At 42.2% G+C, this 12,873-nt stretch overlaps 1 protein-coding gene across 3 annotated transcripts in view; it reads right to left on the bottom strand.

Annotated features, from left to right (window-relative positions):
* Positions 1–12,873, bottom strand: part of znf185 (zinc finger protein 185 with LIM domain) — a 34,491-nt gene that overhangs the window by 14,822 nt on the left and 6,796 nt on the right. For all 3 annotated transcript variants that reach the window (XM_065018379.1, XM_065018377.1, XM_065018378.1), the window contains 10 exons: positions 12,704–12,784; positions 12,432–12,494; positions 11,261–12,304; positions 9,443–9,502; positions 9,108–9,185; positions 7,859–7,927; positions 3,996–4,031; positions 3,364–3,432; positions 2,012–2,065; positions 1,824–1,883 (listed from right to left, as the gene is read on the bottom strand). In XM_065018379.1, the coding sequence (XP_064874451.1) occupies positions 1,824–1,883; positions 2,012–2,065; positions 3,364–3,432; positions 3,996–4,031; positions 7,859–7,927; positions 9,108–9,185; positions 9,443–9,502; positions 11,261–12,304; positions 12,432–12,494; positions 12,704–12,784 (1,614 nt within the window). The remainder of the gene's footprint in view (positions 1–1,823; positions 1,884–2,011; positions 2,066–3,363; positions 3,433–3,995; positions 4,032–7,858; positions 7,928–9,107; positions 9,186–9,442; positions 9,503–11,260; positions 12,305–12,431; positions 12,495–12,703; positions 12,785–12,873) is intronic.

Genomic DNA, 12,873 nt, shown 5'->3' on the forward strand with positions numbered 1-12,873 from the left:
CTGAGGGTGTTACTAATGGAGGTTATAAACAGAGGCTGAGGGTGTTACTACTAGAGCTTATAAACAGAGGCTGAGGGTGTTACTAATGGAGGTTATAAACAGAGGCTGACGGTGTTACTAATGGAGGTTATAAACAGAGGCTGAGGGTGTTACTACTAGAGATTATAAACAGAGGCTGAGGGTGTTACTAATGGAGGTTATAAACAGAGGCTGAGGGTGTTACTACTAGAGCTTATAAACAGAGGCTGAGGGTGTTACTAATGGAGGTTATAAACAGAGGCTGAGGGTGTTACTACTAGAGCTTATAAACAGAGGCTGAGGGTGTTACTAATGGAGGTTATAAACAGAGGCTGACAGTGTTACTAATGGAGGTTATAAACAGAGGCTGAGGGTGTTACTAATGGAGGTTATAAACAGAGGCTGAGGGTGTTACTACTAGAGCTTATAAACAGAGGCTGAGGGTGTTACTAATGGAGGTTATAAACAGAGGCTGAGGGTGTTACTACTAGAGCTTATAAACAGAGGCTGAGGGTGTTACTAATGGAGGTTATAAACAGAGGCTGACAGTGTTACTAATGGAGGTTATAAACAGAGGCTGAGGGTGTTACTACTAGAGATTATAAACAGAGGCTGAGGGTGTTACTAATGGAGGTTATAAACAGAGGCTGGGGGTGTTACTACTAGAGCTTATAAACAGAGGCTGGGGGTGTTACTACTAGAGGTTATAAACAGAGGCTGGGGGTGTTTCTACTAGAGCTTATAAACAGAGGCTGAGGGTGTTACTACTAGAGCTTATAAACAGAGGCTGAGGGTGTTACTACTAGAGCTTTTAAACAGAGGCTGAGGGTGTTACTAATGGAGGTTATAAACAGAGGCTGAGGGTGTTACTACTAGAGATTATAAACAGAGGCTGAGGGTGTTACTACTAGAGTTTATAAACAGAGGCTGGGGGTGTTACCTGGAGGTTATAAACAGAGGCTGAGGGTGTTACTAATGGAGGTTATAAACAGAGGCTGAGGGTGTTACTACTAGAGGTTATAAACAGAGGCTGAGGGTGTTACTAATGGAGCTATAAACAGAGGCTCAGGGTGTTACTAATGGAGGTTATAAACAGAGGCTGAGGGTGTTACTAATGGAGGTTATAAACAGAGGCTGAGGATGTTACTAATGGAGGTTATAAACAGAGGCTCAGGGTGTTACTAATGGAGGTTATAAACAGAGGCTGAGGGTGTTACTAATGGAGGTTATAAACAGAGGCTGGGGGTGTTACTACTAGAGGTTATAAACAGAGGCTGAGGGTGTTACCTGGAGGTTATAAACAGAGGCTGAGGGTGTTACCTGGAGGTTATAAACAGAGGCTGAGGGTGTTACTACTAGAGCTTATAAACAGAGGCTGAGGGTGTTACTACTAGAGATTATAAACAGAGGCTGGGGGTGTTTCTACTAGAGATTATAAACAGAGGCTGAGGGTGTTTCTACTAGAGGTTATATACAGAGGCTGACGGTGTTACTAATGGAGGTTATAAACAGAGGCTGGGGGTGTTACTACTAGAGATTATAAACAGAGGCTGACGGTGTTACTAATGGAGGTTATAAACAGAGGCTGGGGGTGTTACTACTAGAGATTATAAACAGAGGCTGGGGGTGTTACTACTAGAGATTATAAACAGAGGCTGGGGGTGTTTCTACTAGAGATTATAAACAGAGGCTGAGGGTGTTTCTACTAGAGGACAGAAAGAGGCTGAGGCTATGTGTGTGACAAGTGACTCAGTACAGTGTTGTGTGTGAAAGGGGTGAGCTGTGTGTGTGGGGGGGGTGCTTACTGTTTCTGAACCGTAACCAGGGACACCTGTGGATCCTGCTCCTCAGGCTCCTCCTCCTCACTGAGATGAGAGAACATAACAGACTTTTAGTACTGGATGGTTGGGTGGTTTGACGTGGGCTTGGTTAGGAGCGTGGGGGGGGCACTGTGGATGTGTATAAGTGATGATCTGTGAGGAGGTTCATTCACCTCTTGTCTGTGGTAGTGATAGGGTTGACGTCCCAGGACCTCTTCCACGTATGTCTGAAGAGAGAGAGGGTGGAGGGGGGGGGGGGACACCACAGTTAGTCTGGAGACTGAGCTCAATTCAACATTGGACGAGGTATGGGGTTTGCCAACAGACACTAGTATAAGATGCACACAGTGGAAGTAGACACTAGTATAGGATGCACACAGTGAAAACAGACACTAGTATAGGAAGCACACAGTGAAAACAGACACTAGTATAGGAAGCACACAGTGGAAGTAGACACTAGTATAGGAAGCACACAGTGGAAGTAGACACTAGTATAGGAAGCACACAGTGAAAACAGACACTAGTATAGGAAGCACACAGTGAAAACAGACACTAGTATAGGATGCACACAGTGGAAGTAGACACTAGTATAGGAAGCACACAGTGGAAGTAGACACTAGTATAGGAAGCACACAGTGAAAACAGACACTAGTATAGGAAGCACACAGTGAAAACAGACACTAGTATAGGAAGCACACAGTGAAAACAGACACTAGTATAGGAAGCACACAGTGGAAGTAGACACTAGTATAGGAAGCACACAGTGAAAACAGACACTAGTATAGGAAGCACACAGTGAAAACAGACACTAGTATAGGAAGCACACAGTGGAAGTAGACACTAGTATAGGAAGCACACAGTGGAAGTAGACACTAGTATAGGAAGCACACAGTGAAAACAGACACTAGTATAGGAAGCACACAGTGAAAACAGACACTAGTATAGGAAGCACACAGTGAAAACAGACACTAGTATAGGAAGCACACAGTGAAAACAGACACTAGTATAGGAAGCACACAGTGGAAGTAGACACTAGTATAGGAAGCACACAGTGGAAGTAGACACTAGTATAGGAAGCACACAGTGAAAACAGACACTAGTATAGGAAGCACACAGTGAAAACAGACACTAGTATAGGAAGCACACAGTGGAAGTAGACACTAGTATAGGAAGCACACAGTGAAAACAGACACTAGTATAGGAAGCACACAGTGAAAACAGACACTAGTATAGGAAGCACACAGTGAAAACAGACACTAGTATAGGAAGCACACAGTGAAAACAGACACTAGTATAGGAAGCACACAGTGGAAGTAGACACTAGTATAGGAAGCACACAGTGAAAACAGACACTAGTATAGGAAGCACACAGTGGAAGTAGACACTAGTATAGGAAGCACACAGTGGAAGTAGACACTAGTATAGGAAGCACACAGTGGAAGTAGACACTAGTATAGGAAGCACACAGTGAAAACAGACACTAGTATAGGAAGCACACAGTGAAAACCGACTAACTTTCGAATACCTTGTTGTGTTCGTGTTGATGGGGATAAAGTCGTCGTCTTCAAGGTCCTCCAACACATTTTCATTTACACTGTAAAACAGAAAACAGATTAAAACAGATAATTTAAAGCTCTGACTCGTCATGAGTACAGTATATCTAACAGGTGTTCTCTCTCAGTAGACAGGTACAGTATATCTATATCTAACAGGTGTTCTCTCTCAGTAGACAGGTACAGTATATCTAACAGGTGTTCTCTCTCAGTAGACAGGTACAGTATATCTAACAGGTGTTCTCTCTCAGTAGACAGGTACAGTATATCTATATCTAACAGGTGTTCTCTCTCAGTAGACAGGTACAGTATATCTATATCTAACAGGTGTTCTCTCTCAGTAGACAGGTACAGTATATCTAACAGGTGTTCTCTCTCAGTAGACAGGTACAGTATATCTATATCTAACAGGTGTTCTCTCTCAGTAGACAGGTACAGTATATCTAACAGGTGTTCTCTCTTAGTAGACAGGTACAGTATATCTAACAGGTGTTCTCTCTCAGTAGACAGGTACAGTATATCTAACAGGTGGTCTCTCTCAGTAGACAGGTACAGTATATCTAACAGGTGTTCTCTCTCAGTAGACAGGTACAGTATATCTCACCTGGAGTCAGTACTAGGGGTTGGACTGTCAATATCTCTGTTGAAATAATATAATTATATGGTACTGTTAGAATGAAGCACATTGAAGTACAATAGTAATACATATAGTTGTGGTAGGTAGTTGTAGTAGTAGATTTAGTTGTGGTAGGAGGTAGTAGATTTAGTTGTGGTAGTATTATTAGATTTAGTTGCTGTAGGTGGTAGTTGTAGTAGATTTAGTTGTGGTAGGTAGTAGTAGATTTAGTTGAGGCAGGTAGTTGTAGTAGATTGAGTTGTGGTAGGTAGTAGTAGTAGTATATTTAGTTGTGGTAGGAGGTAGTAGATTTAGTTGTGGTAGTAGTAGTAGATTTAGTTGCTGTAGGTAGTAGTAGTAATAGTAGTAGATTTAGTTGTGGTAGGTAGTAGTAGTAGATTTTGTTGTTTTAGGTGGTAGTAGTAGTATATTTAGTTGTTTTAGGTGGTAGTAGTAGTAGATTGAGTTGTGGTAGTAGTAGTAGATTGAGTTGTGGTAGGTAGTAGTAGTAGTATATTTAGTTGTGGTAGGTAGTAGTAGTAGATTTAGTTGTGGTAGTTAGTAGTAGATTTATTTGTGGTAGTTAGTAGTAGATTTATTTATGGTAGTTGTGGTAGTAGTAGTATATTTGTCTCAGCCTCCAGTATTTATGCTGCAGTAGTTTATGTGTCGGGGGGCTGGGGTCAGTTTGTTATATCTGGAGTACTTCTCCTGTCCTATTCGGTGTCCTGTGTGAATCTAAGTGTGCGTTCTCTAATTCTCTCCTTCTCTCTTTCTTTCTCTCTCTCGGAGGACCTGAGCCCTAGGACCATGCCCCAGGACTACCTGACATGATGACTCCTTGCTGTCCCCAGTCCACCTGGCCATGCTGCTGCTCCAGTTTCAACTTCCACCTGACTGTGCTGCTGCTCCAGTTTCAACTGTTCTGCCTTATTATTATTCGACCATGCTGGTCATTTATGAACATTTGAACATCTTGGCCATGTTCTGTTATAATCTCCACCCGGCACAGCCAGAAGAGGACTGGCCACCCCACATAGCCTGGTTCCTCTCTAGGTTTCTTCCTAGGTTTTGGCCTTTCTAGGGAGTTTTTCCTAGCCACCGTGCTTCTACACCTGCATTGCTTGCTGTTTGGGGTTTTAGGCTGGGTTTCTGTACAGCTCTTTGAGATATCAGCTGATGTACGAAGGGCTATATAAATAAATTTGATTTGATTTGATGTTGATATTTAGTTGTGGTAGGTGGTAATAGTAGTAGATTTAGTTGTGGTAGGTAGTAGTAGTAGATTTTGTTGTTTTAGGTGGTAGTAGTAGTATATTTAGTTGTTTTAGGTGGTAGTAGTAGTATATTTAGTTGTGGTAGTAGTAGTAGATTTAGTTGTGGTAGGTGGTAGTAGTAGTAGATTTAGTGGTAGTAGTAGATTTAGTAGTAGTAGTAGATTTAGTTGTGGTAGGTGGTAGTAGTAGTAGATTTAGTGGTAGTAGTAGATTTAGTGGTAGTAGTAGATTTAGTGGTAGTAGTAGATTTAGTAGTAGTAGTAGATTTAGTAGTAGTAGTAGATTTAGTAGTGGCAGGTAGTAGATTTAGTAGTGGCATGTAGTAGCAGTACTAGTAGATTTAGTAGTGGCATGTAGTAGTAGTACTAGTAGATTTAGTAGTACTAGTAGATTTAGTAGTGGCATGTAGTAGTAGTACTAGTAGATTTAGTAGTACTAGTAGATTTAGTAGTGGCAGGTAATAGTAGTACTAGTAGATTTAGTAGTACTAGTAGATTTAGTAGTGGCAGGTAATAGTAGTACTAGTAGATTTAGTAGTACTAGTAGATTTAGTAGTGGCATGTAGTAGCAGTACTAGTAGATTTAGTAGTACTAGTAGATTTAGTAGTGGCATGTAGTAGTAGTACTAGTAGATTTAGCAGTACTAGTAGATTTAGTAGTACTAGTAGATTTAGTAGTGGCATGTAGTAGTAGTACTAGTAGATTTAGCAGTGGCATGTAGTAGTAGATTTAGTAGTGGCATGTAGTAGTAGTACTAGTAGATTTAGTAGTGGCATGTAGTAGCAGTACTAGTAGATTTAGTAGTACTAGTAGATTTAGTAGTACTAGTAGATTTAGTAGTGGCAGGTAGTAGATTTAGTAGTAGATTTAGTAGTACTAGTAGATTTAGTAGTGGCAGGTAATAGTAGTACTAGTAGATTTAGTAGTACTAGTAGATTTAGTAGTACTAGTAGATTTAGTAGTGGCATGTAGTAGCAGTACTAGTAGATTTAGTAGTACTAGTAGATTTAGTAGTGGCATGTAGTAGTAGTACTAGTAGATTTAGCAGTACTAGTAGATTTAGTAGTGGCATGTAGTAGTAGTACTAGTAGATTTAGCAGTGGCATGTAGTAGTAGATTTAGTAGTGGCATGTAGTAGTAGTACTAGTAGATTTAGTAGTGGCATGTAGTAGCAGTACTAGTAGATTTAGTAGTACTAGTAGATTTAGTAGTACTAGTAGATTTAGTAGTGGCAGGTAGTAGATTTAGTAGTACTAGTAGATTTAGTAGTGGCAGGTAGTAGTAGTACTAGTAGATTTAGTAGTACTAGTAGATTTAGTAGTGGCAGGTAGTAGTAGTACTAGTAGATTTAGTAGTACTCGTAGATTTAGTAGTGGCAGGTAGTAGTAGTACTAGTAGATTTAGTAGTACCAGTAGATTTAGTAGTGGCAGGTAATAGTAGTACTTGTAGATTTAGTAGTGACAGGTAATAGTAGTACTTGTAGATTTAGTAGTACTAGTAGATTTAGTAGTGGCATGTAGTAGCAGTACTAGTAGATTTAGTAGTGACAGGTAATAGTAGTACTAGTAGATTTAGTAGTACTAGTAGATTTAGTAGTGGCATGTAGTAGTAGTACTAGTAGATTTAGCAGTACTAGTAGATTTAGTAGTGGCATGTAGTAGTAGATTTAGTAGTGACAGGTAGTAGTAGTAGTAGATTTAGTAGTGGCATGTAGTAGTAGTACTAGTAGATTTAGTAGTGGCATGTAGTAGTAGTACTAGTAGATTTAGCAGTACTAGTAGATTTAGTAGTGACAGGTAGTAGTAGATTTAGTAGTGACAGGTAGTAGTAGTAGTACATTTAGTAGTGACAGGTAGTAGTAGTAGTAGATTTAGTAGTGGCAGGTCGTAGTAGTAGTAGATTTAGTAGTGACAGGTAGTAGTAGTAGTGGCACGTCGTAGTAGTAGTAGATTTAGTATTTGTAGTAGTAGACTTGAAAAACATTAGGCATTAGGAAAGACAACTGTTGTGTTATCAGACCGTGTGTGTGTGTGTGTGTGTGTGTGTGTGTGTGTGTGTGTGTTTGTGTTTGTGTGTCATACTACATATCCTAGAAGTGGGAGAGAATAGGTGGAGAGGATAGGGGAGAGGGTAATGGATAGGGGAGAGAATAGGAGGGGGGAGAGGGGAAAGGGTAGAGGATAGGGGGAGAGGTTATAGGGGAGAGGTTAGAGCGTAGAGGGAGAGGTTTGAGGGGAGAGGTTAGAGGGTAGAGATAGGGGGAGGTTAGAGGGAGAGGGAAGAGGTTAGAGGGTAGAGATGATTAGAGGGTAGAGATAGGGGAGAGGATAGAAGGGGAGAGGCTAGAAGGTAGAGGTTAAAAATTAGATGATAGGGTGAGAGGTTAGAGGGAGAGGGAAGACGTTAGAGGGTAGAGATGATAGGAGGGTAGAGATGATAGGAGGGTAGAGATAGGGGAGAGGATAGAAGGGGAGAGGCTAGAGGGTAGAGGTTAAAAATAGATGATAGGGGGAGAGGTTAGAGGGTAGGGCTAGGGACTAAGGGGCTAGGGACTAGGTCAATGTGGGACGTACCTGTGTGTGTCCTCTGGCTTCTCGTCTCTCGGCTCCTCCTCTTCCTCCTCGGACTCGGCATAACTGAGCCTGAGGGAGAGAGAGTAAAATGTCCCCTATTTATTTTATTTTTTATTTCACCTTTTATTTAACCAGGTTGGCTAGTTGAGAACAAGTTTTAATTTACAACTGTGACCTGGCCAATATAAAGCAAAGCAGTGTGACAAAAACAACAACAGAGTTACACATGGAATAAACAAACGTACAGTCAGTAACACAATGCTGGTCCATCAGACCCTAACTGCTGGTCCATCAGACCCTAACTGCTGGTCCATCAGAACCACAGACACAGTTGGTCAGTAAATGACTCCCTAACCACTGGTCCATCAGAACCACAGACACAGCATTACACATGAAACAGGGTGTGTGTGTGTGTGTGTGTGTGTGTGTGTGTGTGTGTGTGTGTGAGGTGAGTGAGGTGAGTGAGGTGAGTGAGTGAGTGAGTGAGTGAGTGAGTGAGTGAGTGAGTGAGTGAGTGAGTGAGTGAGTGAGTGAGTGAAGTGAGTGAGTGAGTGAGTGAGTGAGAGAGAGAACTGTGACTGACCCAAACTTAAGGAAAGCGTTGACTATGTACAGACTCAGTGAGCATAGCCTTGCTATTGACAAGGGCCCACGTAGGCAGACCTGGCTCTCAAGAGAAGACAGGCTATGTGCACACTGCCCACAAAATGAGGTGGAAACTGAGCTGCACTTCCTAACCTCCTGCCCAATGACCATATTAGAGACACATATTTCCCTCAGATTACACAGATCCACAAAGAATTTGAAAACAAACCCAATTTTGATCAACTCCCATATCTACTGGGTGAAATACCACAGTGTGACATCACAGCAGCAAGATTTGTGACCTGTTGCCACAAGAAAAGGGCAACCAGTGAAGAACAAACACCATTGTAAATACAACCCGTAGTTATGTTTATTTATTTTCCCATTTTTAATTGAACTATTTACACATAATATGACATTTGAAATGTCTTTATACTTTTGGAACTTCTGTAAGTGTAATGTTTACTGTAATTATTTTGTGTTGTTTATTTCACTTTTGTTTATCTATTTCACTTGCCTTGGCAATGTTGACATGTTTCCCATGACAATAAAGCCCCATGAATTGAAATTGAGAGAGAGAAAGAGAGCGAAACACACACACGTGCACTGTGGTGTATGGAGGAAAGAATGAGTGTCTGATATAAGGGGTCTCCTCTCTAACTACCTGTCTGATCCATAGAGAAGCTCCTGACTCCAAGATCCTGGGATGGGAGGGATGGGCTTTACCAACTCCTGTTCTAGACTACACAGAGGAGGAGAATAGGGGAGCAAAGAGAGGACAGGAAGAGAGAAGAGGGGAGCGAAGAGAGGACAGGACAGGAAGAGAGAAGAGGAGGAGAACAGAGGGGAGGGGAGAGGAGGGGAGGACAGGACAAGAGGAGAGAGGAGAGGGGAGGTGAGAAAATAGCATTAAAATGCTTCTAGTACCACCATGTGGCTGTGTGGATACATTGTATTAAATAACTTAATTTCAAAAGTAATAAACTATTTTGAACGAACCCGTTATTGAGAGAGAGGAGATCATCAGTCATGAGCTGAGGGATCGGCTCACCATGCACTCTGTAGACAAGACAGGGAGGACTTGAATTGAAGAACACAACAGTTTACATCTAACAAACTATTATAGCATCAACTGGCCTCTCTCTCTCTCTCTCTCTCTCTCTCTCTTAAGACCTGTGTAAGATCACATTTCATCCTGTGTGAAAGTTGACTGATCACTTCCTCTATTGGCTCTAGTGTAGGTACATCCCCAGCAGGATGGAGTTTACCAAACATTAACAACACCTGCTTTTTAATTGAGACATGGAATGTGTGTGTGCCATTCAGAGGGTGAATGGACAAGACAAAAGATTTAAGTGCCTTTGAACGGGGTAGGTGCCAGCCGCACCGGTTTGTGTCAAGAACTGCAACGCAGTTGGGTTTTCTGTTTCCTGTGTATATCAAGACACTCTACCCAAAATTACAACCAAATAATTGCAGCATTACTGCAAAAATGGAAGAGGCAAGTGGAAGGGGGAAAAAGTAAGGGACTCGTCACATAGTTCAAGTAACAGACACATCTCAACAGCAACTGTTCAGAGTTGACTGCGTGAATCAGGACTTCATGGTCGAATTTCTGCAAAGAAACCACTACTAAAGGACACCAATAAGAAGAAGAGACTTGCTTGGGCCAACAAATACGAGCAATGGACATTACACCGGTGGAAATCTGTCCGTTGGTCTGATGAGTCCAAATTTGAGCCCCACCACACCTCCATGCTGTGTAAGGGCTATTTGACCAAGAAGGACCTGGCCTCCACAATCCCCTGACCTCAACCCAATTGAGATGGTTTGAGATTAGTTGGACCACAGAGAGAAGGAAAAGCAGCCAACAAGTGCTCAGCATATGTGGGAACTCATTCAAGACTGTTAGAAAAGCATTCCAGGTGAAGCTGGTTGAGAGAATGCCAAGAGTGTGCAAAGCTGTCATCAAAGCAAAGGGTGGCTACTTTGAAGAATCTCAAATATTTGTTTAACACTTTTTTGGTTACTACATGATTCCATATGTGTTATTTCATAGTTTTGATGTAGAAAATAGTGAAAATAAAGAAAAACCCTTGAATGAATAGCGCTGTATATATTTACAAAAAAATATATATAAGGAATTGGAAATGATGCAGACAATTACATTGATGGAAGCTACAATCTATCTGCAATAATAAAGCTGATATACCCCCAAATATTTGTATTTATAAAAAAAAACCACAATGTATAAATAAAAAGAATGGTCCACCACCCAAAGAATCCAATCAACTTGGCACAACTGTGGGAAGCATTGGAATCGATATGGGCCAGCTTTCCTGTGGAACAATTTCAACACCTTGTAGAGTCCATGCCCCACTCAATATTAGAAGGGTGTTCCTAATATTTTGTACACTCAGTGTAGAAGTACACAATGACAGCTGTCACCAGGGGTGTACTCACTAGAAACCAAATTGGGGGAAAAGGGACTAAACAGGGAGGGACTAACCTAATTGTGTCCAATTAAAAAACACTAATTTTCATTGCAAAACATTTTCAATTGAAAAACATTTTGTCACGGTTTGGTACCGGTTTTATATCGCCCACGATGACGTGAATGAGGAAGTCTCTCTCTCTGATGTTTCCTACCTGTCCTCTGGCTCTGCAGACTGTGGGCCTACTCTCACCCAGAGCCGTGTATAGCCTACCCATAATGTAAATAAATGGCTCTGGTGTCAACACTACACACACTGTGGTGCAACATGTCTGATCATTGTAATTCAGATGAATAGATACATTAATGAATCAATACTGTACCTGGATGAACCTGTGTCGAAGGAGATGAGTGTGTCAGACAGGGCTGTCAGTGTGTCCACTGTGGCAGGATTCTTCTTCACTGGGTTATATGGGACAGGGGACACTAATACAGAGGGGACTGGGGGGACGTCTTTCAACGGGACACCACTCTCTGGGGACAGTTTTTTCATCACCTCAACTTTCAACTCAGGAAGTGGAGTAGCCATTTTGGTACACCCTGGCTTCATGCCCTCATAAGGGCCAATCACTGCTGGGGTGTCAACTATGACGGGGGCTGGAAGGAGGACGTCTTTCACAGAGACAGGAGAGACAGTTTTCACAGAGACAGGAGAGATGTCTTTCACAGAAACAGGAGAGACAACTTTCACAGAGACAGGAGAGACAGCTTTCACAGAAACAGGAGAAACGTCTTTCACAGAAACAGGAGAGATGTCTTTCACAGAGACAGGAGAGACAGCTTTCACGGAAACAGGAGAGACGTCTTTCACGGAAACAGGAGAGACGTCTTTCACAGGGACAGGAGAGACAGCTTTCACAGAGACAGGAGAGACAGTTTTCACAGAGACAGGAGAGACAGTTTTCACAGAGACAGGAGAGATGTCTTTCACAGAAACAGGAGAGACAGCTTTCACAGGGACAGGAGAAACAGCTTTCACAGAGACAGGAGAGACGTCTTTCACAGAGACAGGAGAGACAGCTTTCACAGAGACAGAAGAGACATCTTTCACAGATACAGGAGAGACGTCTTTCAGGGAGACAGGAGAGACAGCTTTCGCAGAGACAGGAGAGACGTCTTTCGCAGAGACAGGAGAAACAGCTTTCACAGAGACAGGAGAGACATCTTTCACAGAGACAGGAGAGACGTCTTTCAGAGAGACAGGAGAGACGTCTTTCAGAGAGACAGGAGAGACGTCTTTCAGAGAGACAGGAGAGACGTCTTTCACAGAGACAGGAGAGACGTCTTTCACAGATGGAGCAGCTGGTTCTTTGGGGACAGAGGGAGTCTCAGTGAAGACAGAGTCGTCATTGTCTGTGATCACCACCCTTTAGACACACAAGAAACAACAAGACAGAAAAACTAAACATCTCCATGTAAGCCTTTCATTTCAGACATCATCATCATTTTCCATGAGGAACAAAACAGGACAGTCCATTGAGAAGCATCAGTTACCTTTTAGCCACAAAAGATGAAACATCTGGGGTCAGGGAGGTTTCTAGTGGTTTCTCTGTAGAACTGTCAGGAGAACAGGAGATAAGATACAAACAGTGGAATAGAGAGATGGAGAGAGACAGATAACGAGAGAAACCGATAGAGACAGAAATAGAGGAGAGAGAGAGAGGGAGATGGAGAGAGACAGATAACGAGAGAAAAAGATAGAGACAGAAATAGAGGAGGGAGAGGGAGAGGGAGATGGAGAGAGAGGTATATAGCCAATCACATACTCGTATTTCTTGGCAGCTGAGAGGACGTAGGAGCGTTGTCGGGCTGAAGAAGTCCTGAGCACATCCATGGCTGCTTCCTCCCTGATGGACAGATGGATAGACACAGAGAGAGACGGAGAGAGAAAGTGAGAGAGAGAGAGAGAGAGAGATGCAGGAAGTAAAGAGAGAGG

The sequence above is a fragment of the Oncorhynchus nerka genome, linkage group LG5 (assembly GCF_034236695.1).
Source record: "Oncorhynchus nerka isolate Pitt River linkage group LG5, Oner_Uvic_2.0, whole genome shotgun sequence".
Taxonomy (NCBI): Eukaryota; Metazoa; Chordata; class Actinopteri; order Salmoniformes; family Salmonidae; genus Oncorhynchus; species Oncorhynchus nerka.